This window comes from Bos indicus x Bos taurus, chromosome 29, assembly GCF_003369695.1.
Source record: "Bos indicus x Bos taurus breed Angus x Brahman F1 hybrid chromosome 29, Bos_hybrid_MaternalHap_v2.0, whole genome shotgun sequence".
Lineage (NCBI taxonomy): Eukaryota > Metazoa > Chordata > Mammalia > Artiodactyla > Bovidae > Bos > Bos indicus x Bos taurus.
In genome coordinates, this window is record NC_040104.1 from 8,309,936 (window position 1) to 8,331,019 (window position 21,084).

A 21,084-nucleotide genomic window follows, 5' to 3' on the forward strand; every position below is an offset into this window, starting at 1 on the left:
GGGATCAGAAAGAAGGACAGTGCAGGACTTGGAAGATGGACTCCCTTCTGACTCATTGCCGTGTGGCTGTGCGATTGTGTTTTGCTCTCTGTGTGAGGCAGCTAAGAGCCCTGCCGCCCAAGGACTCAGTAGTGAGGAAAGACTCCTGGCCTCTGCCACTCACTCAGTGTGCTTGTCTGTAAGAGACAGTCCCCTTGGTCTTAACCCCTTCATCCTGTGCATCTGATGTTGAACTTACCGCCTGGGCCTGACCTGGGCTCCTGGTGTCTGGCTGGGCTGGCAGTGACCCCCAGGAGAGTCTGAACAGCATGGGGATGGGTGAAATTCTGCGTACCCTGCTCCTGGACACTGATACTTGCAGGGATGTGTCAGGAGATTCTAGGGGGTGGGAGGGGAGAACAAAGGACGGGGTTGGGGAAGAAGCTTACAGTGAAGCCTGGCTGACACCTTTGACTGTGAAGACCTGCACTGGCCAGGCAGGCCCCCAGGTGTGGGAACGCAAGCTCCGCCAGCGCGGGGCCTTTTTGGGCACGAGGCCCTCCTGGCAGTGGATGTGGGGCCTGTGTGGCCGGCGCTGCCCCTCCTCACACACCTCCCGGGTGAGCTGCAGGCCTGGCTGGAGGCAGGAGAATCGCCAAAGTGGGTCTTGAGGCATTTTCCTGTCCCCGCTGCCTGGGGCTTCTACTGCTATGATGGGGGGAGTGGGGGAAGGAGACTGAAGGGGTGCCTGGCAGGGGTGCCCTGCAGGGTGCCTAGCAGCTGCTGGGCCAGAAGCTCCCTGTGATGGATATCAAGAGGGAGGGTGCATCCCAGGTGAAGGCCTGCTGCTCGGGTGGCAGAGCCCAACTGATTGCAGGCCTGTGGTTGCTGCTGAGGGAGGCCCCTTTGCCCTTGGCAGGGCACTCACTCCGCCATGGTGATGACACTTTCTCCCTCACTGCCCCAGAGGGCCAGGGCCCTGGGCCTCCCAGCGTCCGGGTCCTGCTAAGTGAGGCTTCCCAAGTGGCGCTAGTGGTAAAGACCCTGCCTGCCAATGCAGGAGATGTAAGAGACGTGGGTTTGATCCCCGGGTCAGGAAGCTCCCCTGGAGGAGGAAATGGCAACCCACTCCAGTATTCTTGCCTGGAGAATCCCATGGACAGAGGAGCCTGGTGGACTACAGGTCATGGGATTGCAAAGAGTTGGGCACAACTGAAGTGGCTGAACACGCACACACGAGTTAAGTGAGGAGTGCCATGTGGGCACTAGGCGGGCCCCCCGGGTCCTGGCAGGCTGAGACCACCTGGAAGGACCGGGAGCAAGGCCCTTCTGAATATGGGCAGACAGACGGCTCTGAGCACTTGCTGAGCTGGAAGACACCCTCGGGGAGACGAGGAGTCATCTTCCACTAGCCCTGGGGTCTGCCTTCTGGAAGCCTCTGGCCACCCTGGGGCCCTAAGGAATGCTAAGCAAGGGGAAGTAAGGCAGCGGGGGCTCAGTTGGGCAGCAGGTGGACAAGACAGAAAGTCCAGGGCAGGGGGCACAGCCTCATCTTTGGGTATCTTTACCAATGCGATCCCCGCCCCATCCCCTTTGTCCTGGGGTCTTCACTGGAGGCAGATAGCTAAAGGTCATGACCTCCCAGAGGCCCAGGCAGAGAAGACCAAGCCAGGGAGTGAGCCCATCTCCTGGGGCCAGGGAGCTGCTTCCTGATCTCCCGATAGCCTTCTCATGTGTGTGCCCACGTGTGCGTGTGTACACACCACTGATGTGTGTGTGTAGAGGTGTGTGGCGCTCTGCTGAGGCACCTGGAAGCAGAGACACAGGCGGACCAGAGAGCACCTGAGCTCAGGTCAGGGGAGGCTCAGCAGATGGCATGGCTGCTGGAGGCCTGCTGGGCACCCACGTGTGTGTGAGTTGGGCCATGAGAGCTCAGGGGTCATCCCTTTCCATCTGAGCCCTTGTCCCTGGTTTCCCTGTAAGTGGTGCCAGTGCAGGGGTTCTGGATGGTTCTCAGATGGTGTCTGTGCCCTCCAGAAGCTTCACCGAGCGCCAGGATTGTGAGGCCTGAGTGCAGGCTGGAGGGTAGTGGCCAGAGCTGGCTCCGGAGACCTTCGGACCTGGCTCGACTGCTGACGCTGCCCCCGTTTAGCTCGGTGTCACGGCAGTCAGTTTCTGTGAGCCTTGGTTTTCCCGCACGTAAATGGGGCCACATCTGCCTCAAAGGCTTCAGGAAAAGATGCAACGAGATGATGCCTTGAGGCGTCCAGCCTGGTCGGTGCCTGGTCCACAACAGAGGCTGGAAAATGCAGCCCCTGGCTGGCACTCAGGGCAGGAAAGCTGGCCCAGGAAAGGGTGGCCCCAGCAAGGAGTCCCCACTTCCCCTTCCAGGCAGACCCTGGGGCACATCACAGAGCCGGAGAGGGGCAGTTGTTCGTTCCTTTATTCGCTCTCTCATCTCCCTCGCACCACTGCCCCTCTGCTCTAGGGGAGCTGGGGACATGGGGACACCCCACCCTCTGGGAACTCACAGGCTGGTAGGCTGGGGGACGGGTGTGTGGTCACAGCCATGTGAGAATTTCACTAAAGCCCTGTGTTGGGCCCTGGGTCTGGGAGGAGGCGGGGGTTGTTGTCAGGGAGAGAAGGTGGCAGAGGCTATCCAGACAGAAGACATGGCCGGGTGGCTGGAGTTGGGAGGGCGTGGGAGGGACTGGAGCCATCTTTCTGATGAAGCTGAGGATATGAGACTTCACTGTTGCTCTTGCAGAGCCCCTGGGGTGCAGTGAAAAGCTGGCGAGGTTGTGAGGGGCTGGCGGTCAGCCTCCCAGCTCAGGGGCAGTGAGCGGTGAGGAAGCACGTGGTTGACTGCGGGCTCTGCTCCTCTCTGCGGCCTTGAGGGAGGGGCAGGTGACGGTGTACCGGGCAGACTCCTGCCAGTCACACCATCCTTTGCCCTTTCTGTGTTGGAGGCGGCTCCTTAGACAGTGCGAGGCCAGGCTCAGCTGGAGGGGCAGCCCCCAGGCCCTCTGGAAAGGAAGGCCATTGCTGTCCTTCTGCCGAGAAGTCATCCCATCGCAGGCTTCCCAGGAGGCCCAAAACCCTGTGGATTTCAGGACAGGGCGTCCCTGGAAGCGTGTTGCCTTCTGTACCACTCTTCAGGAAAGACACGGAGGGGTTGTGTCTCGTGGGTGCAAGTTACTACTCCTGACCTGTGTCTGTCCTGAGGACTCGGGAGATACGGCTGCCCTGCTCTTGGGCACGTGATGGGGGATGGATGGGGAGTGACGCCCCCGATAGGCATCTCGGGGCTTTAGGAGTAGAGTCTGGGGCCCATGAGAATGTCCAGTACCACTACCACACCCTCAGCTCTCCACCTCACAAAATGCTGCCCCCTTGACCTCTCTCAAGGTGGAGCTGGGGGTAGGTGGGCCACTCAGGTCTCAAATGGCGGAATGAAGGGCCGGGGACCAAGCCCACACTGTCAGCTGGGAGGCTGAGCCCTGGGCCTCTAGTCTCCCAAGGAGGTGCTGTGTGACTCCAGGCCAGTCCTGTCCCTCTCTGGGCCTCTGCTTCTCCCTTTGCCTGGCAATGGGGGTGGGTGGCCAGGCCTGCCCTGTTCTGGGGCTCCAGGGAGGGCGGAGGGAATGGTCGGGGATGCGTCCACTCACTGGATGGTGTTGGGCAGCGGCACGTTCTGGGTTTCGGGCAGCACCAGCAGCGCAGCCAGGCCGCTCCGCACGGGTACCACCCCGCACACCAGCAGGGGCAGGGAGTCGCCATAGATGCGCAGCAGCCGGACTAGAGGCCCCAGGATGGCTCCTGCTTGGGTGGCCATCTGGCACAGGGCCCCAGGGGAGGCCACGCCCACAGCACCCTCCCAGCCCGGAAGTCCCGCTTCTGTGGGCCTCACTTGAGCACAGTGGGGAAGACCTCGGCAGTGTAGATGGCGAAGCAGGTGAAGGCAACCCCCACTCCCCGAGCCCCAACACGGCGAGGGCTGAGCATAGGGCCCCCATCTCTGTGGATAGAAATGGGGTTGGCAGGCTTGTTGGCGGGGGTCCCAGGCTTTCCCCATGATCTTCCAAATGTCTGCTTGTCACCTCCACCTGGGTGTCCCCAGACCTCACACATGCACTGTGTCCTAAGTGACGACATTCCCTGCCCCACCACCCCCCGCCCAGTCTGCTCCTACCCAGACTCCCAGATCCAGACCCTGGGAGTCCTCCTCCACCCCCTCCATTTCTCTGCCCTTCCCAACACGCCTCCCCCCCAATCCCAGCAATCTATCACAGTTATTATTCTGTCTCCACAATTTTTCATGATGCTGTCCAGTGTGGACTGCCACCATCTCGTCCAGACGGCCCAGCAGCCTCCTTCCTAAGTGGGCCCTACTCTAGTCCAGTGCCCTCTTGATGGGGGAAAAAGAGGTCTCTTTTCGTGGCCTAAGTTCTCGCAGGTAGGGAACCTCTGGCTGCAGCCACGTGCATCCAGGCCCGCCTGCTCACCGTGGGGCACCAGCACGTTGGCCAGGATGCAGAGCCCCGCCAGCACCAGGATCACAGCCTGTGTGGGCCGGCGGCCCAGGTGGCCCAGCAGCAGCATGGTGCCGACCTTAGGTGGGATGTCCGCGACCACAATAAGGGCTTGGAGCAGGAAGATGTTGCTGCCTAGGGCCTGCAGGTCCAGGATCAGGCCATAGAAGGTGAAACCAAGGGCAAACTTGAGGGTGGGGGTGCGCAGGTGAATTCAGGCTGGGGATGGGGCAGCTGGTTTGCTCTCCGACCTGCTTCCAGCCTCCCCTGCTGGCTCTGTACCCATTGGTGGGGTGGTCGCTATGGACTACATTTCCCAGGTTCCCTTGCCAGTGCCGCGTCTCCTGAGCTTTGGCCAATGGGAGGCACTGGGGAGAGACTGGAGGCAGGACTAGGGCAAAGCTGAAGTGTTGCTCCCTCTCCGGGCACCTTGTTGCCAGTGGCTGCGTCCTCTCCATGGCTCCAGCTTCCACTGACCAGCCCCTTTCTCTGTGGTCCTGCCTCCTGGTCTCTGATAACCCCTCTCCCTCCTCTCTGGTTCTTCCAAACTAGGGTGCGTGCGTGCATGCTAAGCTTCATCAGTCGTGTCTGACTCTTGTGATCCTATGGACTTAGCCCACCAGGATCCTCTGTCCATGGGATTCGCTAGGCAAGAATACTGGAGTGGGTTGCCATGCCCTCCTCTGGGGAATCTTCCTGACCCAGGGATAGAACCTGGGTCTCTTACGTCTCCTGCATCGGCAGGGGGGTTCTTTACCACTAGCGCCACCTGGGAAGCCCCAGGGTAGACGTGCCTTTCTGCCGCTGAGTTCTCCAACTGCCTCCTCTGTCTGTTGGGCTCTGTGGTTCTCCCAGCAACTTTGCTATGTATCCTCCTTGCTAATCTCTCCTGTTGACCTGTCCCGGCCTGAGTCCTCCTGGCCCTGGGCAGTTTCCTGTGGGAGCCTGATGGAGGGAGTCGGTGCTGCAGGCCTGGTCTTAGAGGCCCTCTCAGCCAGTGGGGCCAGTAGAAGAGTCAGCAGAGCCAGTGGATGCCAGCAGAGCCCTGACTCCAGGCTCCCTGGCTGCTGGTGGCCCGAGGGTCAGCCAGAGGCGGAGGTTGGGGCCGGGTGGGGTGGGGGTCGTTAAGCGCAAACTAGAGGGGCATCTACCCGCACAGGATGAAGACACAGGTCCGGAGGCCCAGTCCAGGAGTGTGGAGCAGAGCGACCAGGCTGCCAGGAGTCTGGCTCACACTCAGCTCTTCCTGCTTGGCTGAGCGCAAGACCTGGATGGAGGGTGGGGAGGGTTGTCAGCATGCGGTCAATGGCCTGGCCCTCCTCCCTACGACCCCCATCCTGGGGGCCTGGGGCCCTCCGTCTGTCTGCCAGGGACCCTGTTCAGGGACAGGAGAGGGTCTGAGGGTTGAGCCCTGGGGGAAGGCCCAGCCTCGCCTCACCTCAACGGTCAGCGTGTCCCCCACTGCCCTCTTCCCGCTGATGGTGGCCACCTTCTGTAGCTCCCGCAGGCCCCGCTCCAGCCTGCCCATAATAAGGAGCCATCGTGCCAACTCTGCCAGCCACCTGGGGTTGGGGAGAGGGAGGAGAGCAGGAGGTCTCTGCCTGTGCCCCCCAGGGCCTGGCCTGCACGAGCCTCTCTGCCCCTTCTGCCAAAGGAGTGGCCTCACTGGCTGCCCCAGGCTCAGGGTGGCTGAAGTCGGGGGGCAGGGGGGTTGGCAAGCAGCAAAGGGCGCTGGCTGCGGGGGCCAGGTCCTTTCTGCCTCCTCCCTCTCTTGGGCTGGGGTTGGGGGTCCCTGTCCTTCCTTCCTGCCTCCCTCCTGACCCCGAGGCCCTTCCCCCGGCCTCACCTGGGAGCCAGGGCTAGGAGGGCCTGTGTGCAGTGAACACGCCCCTGATGGCTCCAGGACCGCCGTCCTGCAGGCCCACCAGGGGCCCCACTGTCCAGCCCTCCTGAACGTCACAGGGCCCTCCTGCCCGCCTTTCACCCCATGGCCACTCCTTCCTGCCTGAGCTGGCCCCTCCCCTGGAGCCCCTTCCTGCAAACATCCTCACACCCATGGTGGGGCTCGGACCCCCTCCACCTGCACCATTAGTCACCAGCGCCCGTCGCCTCTAGCGCCCCCTGCAGGCGACTAGCCCACGGCCCTTGCCTCACTTTTGGCCCATTCGCCCATGCCAGGCAACAGTCACCACCTCCTGGGTGCCAGTCAGCCCCACGCCTCCCAGCGCCCCCTCCCTGTGGCAGGACCTAACCCCTAACACTAGTTTGTCTCCCAGCCCCTCAACATCAAGCCCAGACCCCCTGCACCATCCAGGCTTCGGACCCCTTTCCGTGCCCACCACCCTGCACGGGCTCCTGCCGCTGGACACAGGTGCCCCAGCCAGACACGCTCCCCCCGCAGCAGGTGGGGCCCTGAGGTCCTTGGGGGTTTGCAGAGCCAGAGAGGGGGATTAAAGCGCACATCAGAGGTAGAGTTGACAAGACCCCGTGACCTGCTGGACTAGGTGTGTGGGAGCCGTGAAGGAGAGGGAGGTGTCAGGGCGACTCTGACTCCAGTACCTGTGGGTGGGGGCTGCTGTCAACGCTGGGGAGGCCCCGGGGAGGAGCGGGTCTAAGGAGATGCCACGTTTGTGATGCTGAGACAGTAGAGATGGGGACGTCACCCAGGTGGCTGGAGGCCGTGGAGAGGCAGGCCGGGGCGGGGTGGGGGCCTGCAGCGTTTGGAGAAGGAGAGCCATGGGCACAGGGGCGGTCCTGGGAGAGGACAGTGGTGCCCTTTCATGGGCTGCAGGGCCCGAGTGACAGGTGGCCGGGCAAGGGTGGCGGGGTCATTGGCGTGGGTTGGCATGTGCAGACGTGTCTCACGACGAGAAATTGGGTTGGAAGAGAAGCAGAGAAGCTGGTGGGAACTGAGCGGCCATGGGGTCCCCTCCTCAGATGGGCCCCCTAAACTGAGTGGTCTGTGATACTCTGATGTATGGGATTTCTCTCCTGCTCATTGCTGTCTCCCCAGGCACAGCCAGGGCCCCGACTGTGCTGGTACTCAGTGGCCATTTGTTGGAGTGATGAAGTAGCGGAGTCACAAACGCACGTGTGCCCATAGCCCCTGTGTGGGCCTGTCTGCCAGGGCAAGCGGGCCAGCATCAGCACCGGGCCCTGGAGTCCGCCTCACTGACCTCTGCCCTTCACTCTCGTGATATGGGGGCCAGTCTGCCAACCCTGAAGGCCGCTGGCTGGGTAGAGGTACCTCTGCTCAGAGCTGCTGCATGAGATGTGATTGCCTCCTGCTCTGAGGAGTGACTGTGTTCTTGGAGTGCTGTGTGTGGTGTGTGTGTGTGTGTGTTGTAGCTTTGCATCCCATCCGCCCCGACCTGGCCTAGTGCTGCCAGGCCTGGCACAAAGGAGGGGCTCAGAACACGTGCCCGGAGGCACACATGCCAAGGCAGGCAAGGACAGGGGAGGGGACTGGCTGAGAGGTGATGGGCAGGGAGGGGGAGGAGACGCCTGGGAGGAGCAGGGGAAGGAGAGGCCCTGCGTCAGGGTGTAGGGGGTGTGGGGAGCTGGGGCCATGCCAGGCTCCTGTGGCTCCCCTCTGGCTTTCTGCATCCCAGGCCTTTGCGCCCAGGGTGGAGGGTGGGTCTCCTGCAGGGAGGGAGCTGGGCGGCACCCACCAGGAGTACACAAAGCAGAGGAAGCAGGGAACGGAGACAGCCAGCTGCTGCAGCACGCCATAGGCCACCGCAGCCAGGAGGACCCGGCCGAAGGTGTAGCCCAGGGAGTTCAGAGTCACCACCAAGACGCGGGCTTGTGCTGACATCCACTCTGCCACTGCAAGACCAAGTGGGTCGGCCTGGGAGCCCGCACTAGCCTCCCCTGCCCGGCCAGGGTCGGGGACCTACGGAGAATGAAGGTGTTCAGCGTGGTGCCCACCACGGTGAAGGCCGTCAGGAAGCGGAAGAGGCAGTACATGGAGAAGGTGGGGGTGAAGGCAGCCGCCGTGGCTGCCATGGCCACCCGAAGGTGGATCCAGGTCAGCACCCGCCGGCGCCCAAACCTGCGGCATGCATGCGGGGAGGGCGGCCGGGTCCACGGGGTGCCACGGCGCTGGCCGTGGGGGTCTGGACCGCTGGAGCCTGCCCTCTGCTTGCCCACTGAGCGACTCCCGGGTCCAGACCCACATTCTGCATCCACAGAGAGAGGGCTTGTGAGCACAGGAAGCGGCCCCTGAGGCACTGGGCAGGGGGTGAGCTCCCCGTCAGCAGCGGCAGCCAAGCAGCAGCTGGTCAGCCAAGTAGCAACCTGTGGCTGAGCAGGCTTTAGCAGTGAATGTTTGATGAGAACAATGACCTTTCATGGCCCCAGAGGGGAGTCCGTGAGGCCGAGGCCCAGAGAGGGACTGAGCTTGCTCAGCAGCACAGCTGGAGGGTCTCAGGAGAAAGACCCACATCAAATGGAGTTTTCTCCCCAGACCCGCCAGCTCAGGGCCAGTCAGGGCCCGGAGTCTTGGGGCGCAGCGGCAGCGAGGGGACCAGGCACCTCACCTATCAGAGACTTGGCTGCACACAGCCGCTCCCACCAGGTTCCCGGCCAGGTAGATGGACTGCGCCATGGGCCTCAGGGCCTGAGCGTCACACACCAGGTCCCACAGGTGGGAGAGGAGGGGGCCGGGGATCTGAGCTCAGGAGGCGGGAAAGGGGCCGGCGAGGGTGCTAGATGGGAAGGCCCAGGGAGCTAGGGCTGGGTGTCCGGCCCGGTGACCTTGGGGGTCATCACCCCTTGCCTAAGCCCCTCCTTAGCTCCCTGTTGCCCCAGGTCCGGGGTCAGGCCCTCTCTGGGCTCATCCGCCGCCTTGCCGGGCCCTTCTACAGCAGCCACCCACGCTGGCGCCTTCTCCCAGCTTTCAGAGGCCGCTTCCCTCTGTTTCATAGAGTCCCCTTCCTGCTTGCTGGGTGGGCCGCCTCTCCTGTCTCCCACATCCGCTGGAGGTTGCCTCTGGGAACCCAGTGACTCTTTGCGGACTGCCCCTGAGGCTCCTGCAAGCTCATTCCTGCCATCAACCCTGGTAGGACGATGTGGCCAAGGAGGAACTGGAAGCTGCCTGTGAATGTGGAGGCCAACAGTGGTGGGACTCCCCCTGCCGTCCCTCAGGACTGGGCCATTTTGAATCCAGCCGACTGTGATCTGTACCTTGGCCTCTAGGGTGTCAGGACTTGGGGAGGGTCTGAGGGGAGGCCCCTGCCTTGGTCACGATGGTGGAGGTGAAGGCGCTGCGGTCGCAGACCCAGCTGTCCACACACGGCTCCGTGTCAGCCTCGCTCCAGTTGGTGGCCGTGGCGTTGGGGTCCAAGAGCTGCCACTGTGGGTGGCGGAAGCGGCGACACTGGTGGGGCCCACGGCTGGGGCCTGGTGGGATGGAGACAGCCAGGAGGGCCTGGGGGTCCAGGGCCCTGGGGACACTGGCCTGGGCCATGCTGTTGTCCAGGAGGGGCACCCAGCAGCGGTGGCTGGGCGCGGCGGCTGAGAAGTTCTCCAGTACATTCTGAGGGGCGAGCCACGTGATGGGGACCACCAGGGCCACCATCTGGAGAACCTGGAACTGGCCCCGGCTGCCCACTCGGTCCAGGAGTTCAGAAAAAGCCATGGAGCCTGCCTGGAGGCGCCCACCTCACAGAGGCTGCCCAGGGCATGGCAGCAGTGCCCGCCATGCAGATTCAGCCTGGGGGGTCTCTGGGTGCCGTCACTCAGGGTGGCTCTGGCTGCGACCTAAGTCTATGAGGTGTGACCTTGAAGCCACCAGCACCTCCCCAGAGACACAGCTGCCCCTGGACCTCTGGGAGAAGCTGGATTGGGGAAATGGGGAAAGAGGAGGCTGAAGTCACTCAGGCTGGGGTCACTGTGACCAGGTGACGAAGAGGGCTTCGTAGTCACTTCCTCGGGTAAAGTTTAACCCAGCTCTGGGGGAGGGACAGATTCAGAGGTCCCGCAGCTCCCACCCTGCGTGGGCTGGGCGGCCTCAGCTCTGCCCCTCTGCACCCCTGCCGCCTCGTACCTGCCTGTGCCAGGGGCACTGAGGGCTGACCCAGGAGAGGCGCTGCCCGGGGTCCTCTCAACCTGGGGGCTGGTGTGAGGCTGGAGCGACATCCGTGCTTTGTGAGGACTCTGTGTGTGTGTGTGTGTGTGTGTGTGTGTGTGTGTGTGTAGCCCGAGTCACCAGCAGGCATCCAAACCCCATGCGTCCCAGCCAGCGCCGTGGCCCAGCCCCCTGCCCACGGCCCCTCCCTTCCACATGTCTGCCGTCATTAATGCCCTCCCCTCCACCGCTTTGCTCTCTTGAGTCTTTCAGTGTCTCCAGGCACCCCGTGGGTTCCTCAAGTTCAGCATCACCCCAAGATCTCTGCCCCCTCCCCAAATCCACTCCTCGATCCCTAATCTTATTTCACATCTCCCGCACCCCACCTGTCAACCCCTCCAGTGGCCGAGCCCTGCTAACTCCTCCCCCACCTCTGTGTCTCTACAGCTGTCCCCTCCCTGGTCTCCCTGCCCCTGTTCCTGTCCCTTCAGCCCATCCCCACACTACAAAACCCTCCTGTTGAATCCTGCTTAAAAGCCAGGGCCCCCCCCTCAGCAGTGCAGCAGGAGCTGGCCAACCTCCCACAGCTGAGGTGGGGTGGGGAGCAGTGCACGCTGGGTGGGGGACTCAAGAAAGACTGGACCCGAGCCAGGAGAGACCTCCTTGGTTGCAAGGGGGTTGATTGTCCAGGTTAAAGCCAGAGGCCACATTCCCAGGTGGTGTTAGTGATAAAGAACCTGCCTGCCAATGCAGGAGATATAAGAGATGTGGGTTCGATCCCTGGGTCGGGAAGATCCCCTGGAGGAGGGCACAGCAACCCTCTCCAGTATTCTTGCCTGGAGAACCCCAGGGACTGAGGAGCCTGGGGGCTGTGGCCCATAGTGTCACAAAGAGTCAGACGTGACTGAAGTGACTTAGCATGCTTGCATGTATACACGAGTACACAGATGCATGTGCCTATGTGTGTACACGAGTGCATGGATGTGTGTGCACATCTATGTACGAGTGTATTCAAGTGCGTGTGTGACATCTGGCAGGTAGATGGTGGGCAGTGGAGCAGCGATGGTGACCCAGCTTGTTCTCATGTGTTTTGGGTGTGAGGCCGCCCCTCCCCCACCCACTACTTCTTTCTGTCTTGCCCACTCTTCCCTCTGCTCATTCATGTAGTTCACAGGTACAACCTCTTCACCTCCCTGGCCTCTGTACCCCAACCCACCCACTCCCACGAACACCCTGTATTGGCCCAGTGGGCTCCTGCCATTGCTCAGACAGTGCCCCTAGCCTGAAATGCGGTCTCCTGGCTCACCCTGGGCCACATCCTGCCCGTACCATAAGACCCTCCTCCTCCAGGGAGCTCTCCTTGCTTACTCCTGCCTCCCCCTGGAGCTCAGAGTGGGCAGTGGAGCCCCATCTTCACACCGTCCTGCACTTTCTGTTATTGTCCAGCTGGCCTCATTTCCATCTGGTTCATGTTGGGCAGAAACCCTTCTTTAGAGCATTCTTGGAACCCAGGTTTGGACAGCAAACAAAGGTTCCATGAAGACATGCTTCAACTGGTTTTAAAAATAACTTCTTCCCCCACCCCCCATAATAAAATTAATGTATGCACCTTCCAAAAAATTCAGAAAATATTGAAAGGTAATAAGAAAACGAAGATCACTCCTAAAGTCACCAACCATGATCACCACTGGTAACACTTTGGTGTGAATACTTCCACACACTATTTTAATCAATGTGAGTTTGATCCCTGAGTTGGGAAGATCCCCTGGAGCAGGAAATGGCAATGGCACCCCACTCCAGTATTCTTGCCTGGAAAATTCCATGGACAGAGGAGCCTGGCGAGCTACAGTCCACGGGGTCACAAAGAGTCAGACACGACTGAGCGACTGAGCACAGCACAGCACGTTCTGCTTCAGAAGCTTGGAATGGAAACTAAGCTTAACATCTTTTGTAAAATCCAAGCGAAAGTGTTACGAAGGTTTTTTTTTTTTTTTCCATTTTCATCTTATTCATGATTAAAAAAATTATTGGAATATAGCTGATTTACAATGTTGTATTAGTTTCAGGTGTACAGCATAGCGATTCAGCTTCATATATATATATATACTTATTTTTATACAGATTATTTTCCCTTACAGAATATTGAGTAGCGTTCCCTGTGCTGTGTAGCAGGTCCTTCTTGGCTCTCTATTTTATATGTACTAGTGTGTATGTTAACCCCAAGCTTCTAATTTATCTTCGGCCCCCTCTTGCATTTCTTCTTAGGTCACCCTAAGTCTGTTTTCGAAATCTATGAGTCTTATCCATTTTGTACGTAATGGATAAGATTATGTACATCCATATACATGCATTGGAAACCAAAGTCCTAACTACTGGACAGTCCCAACTTAGCTCTTTTAAAAAATATTTATTTTTCTGCGATGGGTCTTGGTTGTGGCACACAGGATCTTCAGCCTTCATTGCGGCCCTGGGCCCTAGTTCCTTGATCGGGGGTGGAACCCGGGCCCCTTGCGTTGGGAGTGCTGCGTCTTAGCCACTGGGCCAGCAGGGAATCCCTTTTAGTGCTTTTCTAAATGTGAGAAGGTGCATGAGTTTGAGTTCATAAAAAATTCCTCCTGAAAGTAGCTAATTATCAGAATGCCCTTTCTGCAAGGTTTCCAGGGCATAAAGTACCTCATGTTGATCTTTGGCCTCAATTTTTTTTAGGACTATTGTAGGTCCGAGACTATAGTGGCTAATGACTTGATTCTTGTAGAACTGGACGGTAGGCAACATTCTTTATTTTACAGTCCCTTCCCTTTTGATCCTAATTCCGACCAAGGTTTAGGAGGCGTTCTGTGTCCAGTTTGTCCAACCACGCTAGGAATGCTCATTTCAGGGTCAGGCAAGGATTTTGCTGATCGGCCTCTCAGTGTGCTATTCCTGGATTAGGCCCTTCTGGTGCCTGCATGCCCAGTCGTGGCCAACTCTTTACAACCCCGTGGACCCGCCAGGCTCTTCTGTCCATGGGATTCTCCAGGCAAGAACACTAGAGTGGGTTGCCACTCTCTTCTCCAGGGGATCTTCCTGACCCAAGGACTGAAGCCCCGTCTCTTGTACCTCCTGTATTGGCAGGTGGATTGTTTACCACTGAGCCATATGGGAAGCCCTAGGCCCTGTTAACAGTAGCCAAAAGCCTCTGTCTTACTAGTTTCTGTGGTTCAGGAAATGGTTCTGCCTTGTTGCTTCTTCCCGTGTTTAGTCGCACTACCACTGATCTTATAGAGCTGGATATTTTATATATCGTTTCAAGGCCTCTTGTGTGCTGTGCGTTCCGTCGTGTCTGACTCTTTGTGACCCCTTGGACTGTAGCCCACTAGGCTCCTCTGTCCATGGGATTTCCCAGGTGCTGTGGCCCCACAGCAAGTAGGCATCGAAAGTGGTCGACGCACAGTCTGGGAAAAAGAAACTAGAGACAGAAAGAAAGTTTTAAAGATGGGACTCAGGGACTCCAGACCTCTTGGATCAAGAGCCCTGTTCCTCGGAGCCACATCCCTTTTATTTAGTTTCTTGGCAAGCAGAAATTATCTGCAGTGCTACAATGAAGTCAGCCTCCTGTGTCCCCAGTCACGTCTCCCGTTTTATTGATTACTTTAAACTATCTTTGTTATTTTCTTGTACAAGGGCTATCACCTGGCTGGAGGTCATAGACCCGCACATGCCTTGGGCAAACATCTTAATGTGTGCACAAGCAGCGTTCTGAACTTGCGCTGACCCGGCGTTCCAAGGTCCACACTACGTTTTTCCTTAGCAGGGCATGACAACTCCAACTGATCAACCTGATATACTTTTATTTGGGTTATGCTGTACTGCTATATTTTGCTTTTATTCTTTTCCCATGGTGATTTTCTCATGGCTTAGCCAGAGCAACAGGCGGCTGACTATTAACCCCTGCATATCTCCCTTTTTGTAGCAGAAGATATGTTGATCTTGCAACATCTTTCTTCAATAGTTCTTGGAGGGTTTTTTGCATGCATCTGAGGACTAAAGACAAGATTATAGTGAAACAGCAAAACATAGCTAGTGTTCCAATGAGACCACCTCTGATACCTTTGATCCACTTGAGAGGACACAATGCCAGGAGTGTTCAGATTGGTTATATTCCTGGGGGGTTACACAGAAAGCAGTAATGTTCCAGTCACATTTTAATGTACTTGTAATTTAAGATTTTGTACTTCTTCTTCTAAGAGTAGGACTGCAGTTCCTAAATCCACTAACCTGTTGTTAATCTCCTTATCTATGTGAGATTTGTCTCCCCAAATGGAACTGGCATTTTTACACCATTTCTGCACAAAAGTGGTGGTTTGCACCATCTGACAGAGAGCCAGTTCTGCCACTGGCGCTGTGGTGGTGATGGCAATAATGTCCATTATGGTGGCAATAAGGAGCCCAATTTTCCACAGTTTGTTGTGATCCACACAGACAAAGGCCTTGGCAGAGTCAGTAAAGCAGAAGTAGATGTTTTTCTGGAACTCTCTCACTTTTTTGATGATCCAACAGATATTGGCAATTTTATCTCTGGTTCCTCTGCCTCTTCTCAATCCAGTTGAACATCTGGAAGTTCACAGTTCATGTACTGTTGAAGCCTGGCTTGGAGAATTTTGAGCATTACTTTTCTAGTGTGTGAGATGAGTGTAATTGTGCGGTAGTTTGAGCATTCTTTGTCATTGCCTTTCTTAGGGATTGGAATGAAAACTGTGGCCACTACTGAGTTTTCCAAATTTGCTGGCATATTGAGTGCAGCACTTTCATAGCATCATCTTTTAGGATTTGAAACAGCTCAACTAGAATTCCATCACCTCCACTAGCTTTGTTCATAGTGATGCTTCCTAAGGCCTACTTGACTTCGCATTCCAGGATGTCTGGTTTTAGGTGAGTGATTACACCACCTTGGTTATCTGGGTTATTAAGATCTTTTTTGTATAATTCTTCTCTGTATCTTGCCACCTCTTCTTAATATCTTCTGCTTCTGTTAGGTCCATACCATTTCTGTCCTTTATCGAGCCCATCTTTGCATGAAATGTTCCCTTGGTATCTCTAATTTTCTTGAAGAGATCTCTAGTCTTTCCCATTCTATTGTTTTCCTCTATTTCTTAGCATTGATCACTGAGGAAGGCTTTCTTATCTCTCCTTGCTATTCTTTGGAATTCTACATTCAAATGAGTATATCTTTCCTTTTCTCCTTTGCCTTTAGCTTCTCTTCTATTCACAGCTGTTTGTAAGGCCTCCTCAGATAACCATTTTGCTTTTCTGCATTTCTTTTTCTTGGGGATGGTCTGAATCACTGCCTCCTGTACAATGTCATGAACCTCCGTCCATTGTTCTTCAGGCACTCTGTCTATCAGATCTAATCCCTTGAATCTGTTATTTCCACTGCATAATTGTAAGGGATTTGATGTAGGTCATACCTGAATGGTCTAGTGGTTTTCCCTACTTTCTTCTATTTAAGTCTGAATTTGGAAATAAGGAGTTCATGATCTGTGCCACAGTCAGCTCCTGGTCTTGTTTTTGCTGACTGTATAGAGCTTCTCCATCTTTGGCTGCAGAGAATATAATCAGTCTGATTTCGATATTGAATATCTTGTGATGTCCATGTGTGATTTTCAACAAACTGTGGAAAATTCTTAAAGAAATACCAGAAGGGAATACCAGACCACCTGACCTGCCTCCTGAGAAATCTGTATGCAGGTCAAGAAGCAACAGTTAGAACTGGACATGGAACAACAGATTGGTTCCATATTGGGAAAGGAGTACATCAAGGCTGTATATTGTCACCCGGCTTATTTAACTTATATGCAGAATACATCATGTGAGATGCTGGGCTGGATGCACACAAGCTGGAATCAAGATTGCTGGAAGAAGTATCAATAACCTTAGATATGCAGATGATACCACCCTTATGGCAGAAAGTGAAAAAGAACTAAAGAGCCTCTTGATGAAAGTGAAAGCGGAGAGTGAAAAAGTTGGCTTAAAACTCAACATTCAGAAAATGAAGATCATGGCATCTGATCCCATCACTTCATGGCAAATAGATGGGGAAACAATGGAAACTGAAAAACTTTATTTTGGGGGGGCTCCAAATCAGTGCAGATGGTGACTGCAGCCATGAAATTCAAAGATACTTGCTCCTTGGAAAAAAAGGTTGTGACCAACATAGCATATTAAAAAGCAGAGACATTACTTTGCCAACAAAGGTCAGTCTAATCAAAGCTATGGTTTTTCTAGTAGTCATGTATGGATGTGAGAGTTGGACTATAAAGAAAGCTGAGTGCTGAAGAATTGATGCTTTTGAACTGTGGTGTTGGAGAAGACTTTTGAGAGTCCCTTGGACAGCAAGGAGATCCAATCAGTCCATCCTAAAGGAAATCAGTCCTGAATATTCATTGGAAGGACATGCTGAAGCTGAAACTCCAATACTTTGGCCACCTCATGCGAAAAACTGACTCATTTGAAAAGACTCTGATGCTGGGAAAGACTGAAGGCGGGAGGAGAAGGGGACGACAGAGGATGAGATGGTTGGATGGCACCACCAACTCAATGGAGATGAGTTTGAGCAAGTTCCGGGAGTTGGTGATGGACAAGGAGGCCTGGTGTGCTGCAGTCCATGGGGTCGCAAAAAGTTGGACACAACTGAACGACTGAACTGAACTGAAAGAGCCCAATAAAACATTTGGATCTTTTCCAAATAGTATTTAGTACTGTGAGCAAAGTATGCATGTCAGGGGAGAGTTCCCAAGGCCTAATTTGAGATATTGGCAGCCAAACTCCTGAACATTTATGCAAAATCACATAGGAATGGTTTGAGTTAAATAATGAACTGTTCAATCAGGTATACAGTTTGCAATCTTGGCAGGTCAGGTTCCTTTCTGTCTGATTAATTGTTTTAGTGCCAATCATAAGCACGTACGGCTCCCTAACACAACCTTGAGTGTAGTGTCCAATTTGTTGATGTATTGAATGACAAAGTATAACTCATGGAGTAAGAATAATTTCCATCCCAAATCTGATATTTTGTCAGGCTTTGGCCAACTTCCACATTTCTGTTTGAACCCTACCTATTTGAGCTGCTGTTGTGGTGGAGACATGCCACTGTTATGCCAGATAATGGGATATTCGGAATGTGTAGTAATATTAGTGTAATTGTGTACATACATATGCCAATGCTAATTCCTATAAGGATTGCTGGACGAGTTATGGTGTGAGCAATGAGAGACTGCATACCCCATAGGGGGCCAGTTCCAGACAATTCCGTAGGAACCATTAAGTAAGATCACCCCTTCAATCCCGCGACGATTATCCCAGTGTATTTGATCTTATCGGCTGGCCCATATGTGTCTGCTCTCATACAAGGTTCTATCTGGCTTGGTTAGATTAATTTGATCAGTCTCTTGATATCCAGAGCTCAATCCAGAAAGTAAATGCAGCTGAGCCTTAGTGTGGTTTCTGTTCAAAGAATTTACAGAAAGCCAAGCCTGCATTGATAGGTTAAGACAGCCCTGATCAGCACTTAGGCAAACAGGTCAAGTGTCAAAACCCAAAGTACTATTAAAGGGGGTCCCCTCTTCTTTTTATGAACGGGCAAACGCTTGGTCTTCTGGACCAGGGATCCAGGAGGAGTCATTAACATAAACAGGGATAGATCCTTCACCCTAATTAACAGGCCTTAGCAATGGGGGATTAGGTACATAGGCCCAGTAGGTATAATTCTTTGCTTCTGCTGAAGCCAGGGGTATACTCACTCTGATGGTTATCAAGGCAAACAACCATGATCAGGTTGCCTGGAATCACTGGTGTTTTCTGCTCGGTTTACTCTACGAGCTGGAATCCACACAGGTTCTAGACCTTCTTCTGGGGAGATACAAGCAGACCCTCTTCCCCATGTAATTAACTTCCCTGGTGACCAAGCGTTTGTTGGTGGATCTTGCCACCGGATCACAGCCTTAGGTGTATTTGTGGATGTAGCCTGAAAATGTCACTCAGCTGCAGTTTCCATAGTTTGTGCTGCAATATTTTAAAAAACTGAGAGTAAATAAAGCTTTATTAAATACTGTTTTTTTGTCCTACGGCATCTCCCCCTTTTTGTTTTTGTATAATATGTTTCAGTGATTGATCAGCCCCCTCCACCATGGCCTGTCCTTGTGGATTATAGGGAATGTCAGTAGAATATTTTATAGACCAAATTTTAAGAAATTGCTGGAATGCTCTACTGGTATAAGCAGGACTGTTATCAGTTTTTATGGTTTTTGGTAGTTTTATAACAGCAAAAAACAGCATCTAAATGTCTTTGTATGTGTTTTGTACTCTCACCAGATTGAGTTGTGGTCTATATATATTGAGAGAATGTATCAATAGTCACATGTACATCAGTTCAGTTCAGTTCAGTTCAGTCGCTCAGTCGTGTTCGACTCTTTGCGACCCCATGAGTCGCAGCACGCCAGGCCTCCCTGTCCATCACCAACTCCCGGAGTTCACCCAGACTCACGTCCATCGAGTCAGTGATGCCATCCAGCCATCTCATCCTCTGTCATCCCCTTCTCCTCCTGCCCCCAATCCCTCCCAGCATCAGAGTCTTTTCCAATGAGTCAACTCTTTGCATGAGGTGGCCAAAGTACTGGAGTTTCAGCTTTAGCATCATTCCTTCCAAAGAAATCCCAGGGCTGATCTCCTTCAGAATGGACTGGTTGGATCTCCTTGCAGTCCAAGGGACTCTCAAGAGTCTTCTCCAACACCACAGTTCAAAAGCATCAATTCTTCAGCACTGAGCTTTCTTCACAGTCCAACTCTCACATCCATACATGACCACAGGAAAAACCATAGCCTTGACTAGACGGACCTTTGTTTGCAAAGTAATGTCTCTGCTTTTCAATATGCTATCTAGGTTGGTCATAACTTTCCTTCCAAGGAGTAAGCGTCTTTTAATTTCATGGCTGCAGTCACCATCTGCAGTGATTTTGGAGCCCAAAAAAATAAAGTCTGACACTGTTTCCACTGTTTCCCCATCTATTTTCCATGAAGTGATGGGACCGGATGCCATGATCTTTGTTTTCTGAATGTACATAAGAGAGTTTACCAAAGGAAGATATATAGTTACATCCATTATAACTACGGCTTTCATGTGGAACTATATTACCATCATTATATCAGTGGCTCAGGCACACCCTTGACAATGTGAGGGACAACAATTTTGAAATAGGCAATACAGAAAACAGTATAGTTAACAGTAATAGTAAAATCGTAAGTAAGACCTTAAGTCAAGAACTTTCATTAGGTATAGCCCAGTGACATCTTTGAGTCACTGACTTAGTTTGTTAAATGACTACAGCTTGCTGTTAATTTCCTGGCTGTTCGACTGGTTACTGATATAAGCTTTAGAAACAATCTTAGAGTGTCTTTTTTAATGAAGGACCTTTTTAATTTAACTTAATGAATGTCCTTTTAGCAATGTAACATAACCACAGGGAACTATCTAAGTGAGTCTTAGTAAAAACAGACCTGAATTAACAAAACTAGAACTTAATATTTAGTGGAACATATTAGATATCATAGGCCTGACATCATTTAGGTGGATTTTTTTTTTAGAGCTACCAGTATACTCTGAGATTTTTGTATATGTCTGGAGACAGTTCTTTTTTACCTTGGTAAGGCTGTTTAGAACTCAAATGTCTCCAATTTTAGGGGAGATGAGGCAGAGAGAAAAGAAAAATGTGTTAATTTTACCCACAGGCATAAATCACTAAATTGTTTTAAGCCATCAGTGACTTGAGGAGAAGATCTTTTTTATATCTGAAAACAAAGATTAGAAGCCAGTAATACATCAGACAAAAAGTCATGAAAATTGTAATCATATTTAGCAGTCTGTTCAATCTCATGTAACCAATCCCTTTGTTTTGTGATCCTTGTCTGACGACAAAGGACATCAATGAATGTGACGGTTTCCCAGAGGCTCATGAAGCTTTTGCCAGTGTCTGTATGACCGGTCCAGCAAGGTGGGTGCCCTGATCACTGGATACTGAAGAAAGTGCATTTTAACCATTTTTCCATTGTGAGATATTAACCCTGCAGCTAGGAAAGGCTTTATCCTATCAAATAAAAGTGAGGTTTGTCAGGGAGCCAGGAAAAGTCAAGCGGCCGTCTTGGACTTCCCATAGCCTTGACTGTTCGGTTTATAGCCACTGTTTATCCATTTTAAATTTCCTGATGAGGGTTAATTTTGTAGAAGCAGAATGAGCTTTGTCTATGTGTGCCATAGTTTCCACAGATCGTTGTGAAATAACACTCAGTTATTTTATCAAACTAACAAAAGATTTTAAAAGCAAGTATGAATCATTAAAGACAAAGAAATTTACATAGTCTGTTATCAAAAGCTGTATTCCAAGAAAACTTTTTTTTAATAGAAAGAGAAAACCAAATTTCAGATTGATACCAGCTTATATTCATTGTGAAACCATAATTATTTACTTAGTC

At 53.4% G+C, this 21,084-nt stretch overlaps 1 protein-coding gene across 1 annotated transcript; it reads right to left on the bottom strand.

The window, feature by feature from the left end:
- Window positions 1-3,571: 3,571 nt before the first annotated feature.
- SLC22A12 (solute carrier family 22 member 12) lies at window positions 3,572-10,567 on the bottom strand. Its single transcript, XM_027531940.1, is given in 11 exon segments — window positions 3,572-3,814; window positions 3,853-3,956; window positions 3,959-3,997; window positions 4,485-4,698; window positions 4,842-4,890; window positions 5,663-5,778; window positions 5,950-6,073; window positions 8,183-8,339; window positions 8,411-8,565; window positions 9,053-9,157; window positions 9,752-10,567. Coding segments are annotated over 11 exon segments (1,635 nt in total). The 5' UTR covers window positions 10,153-10,567; the 3' UTR covers window positions 3,572-3,643.
- Between the last annotated feature and the right edge of the window lie 10,517 nt (window positions 10,568-21,084).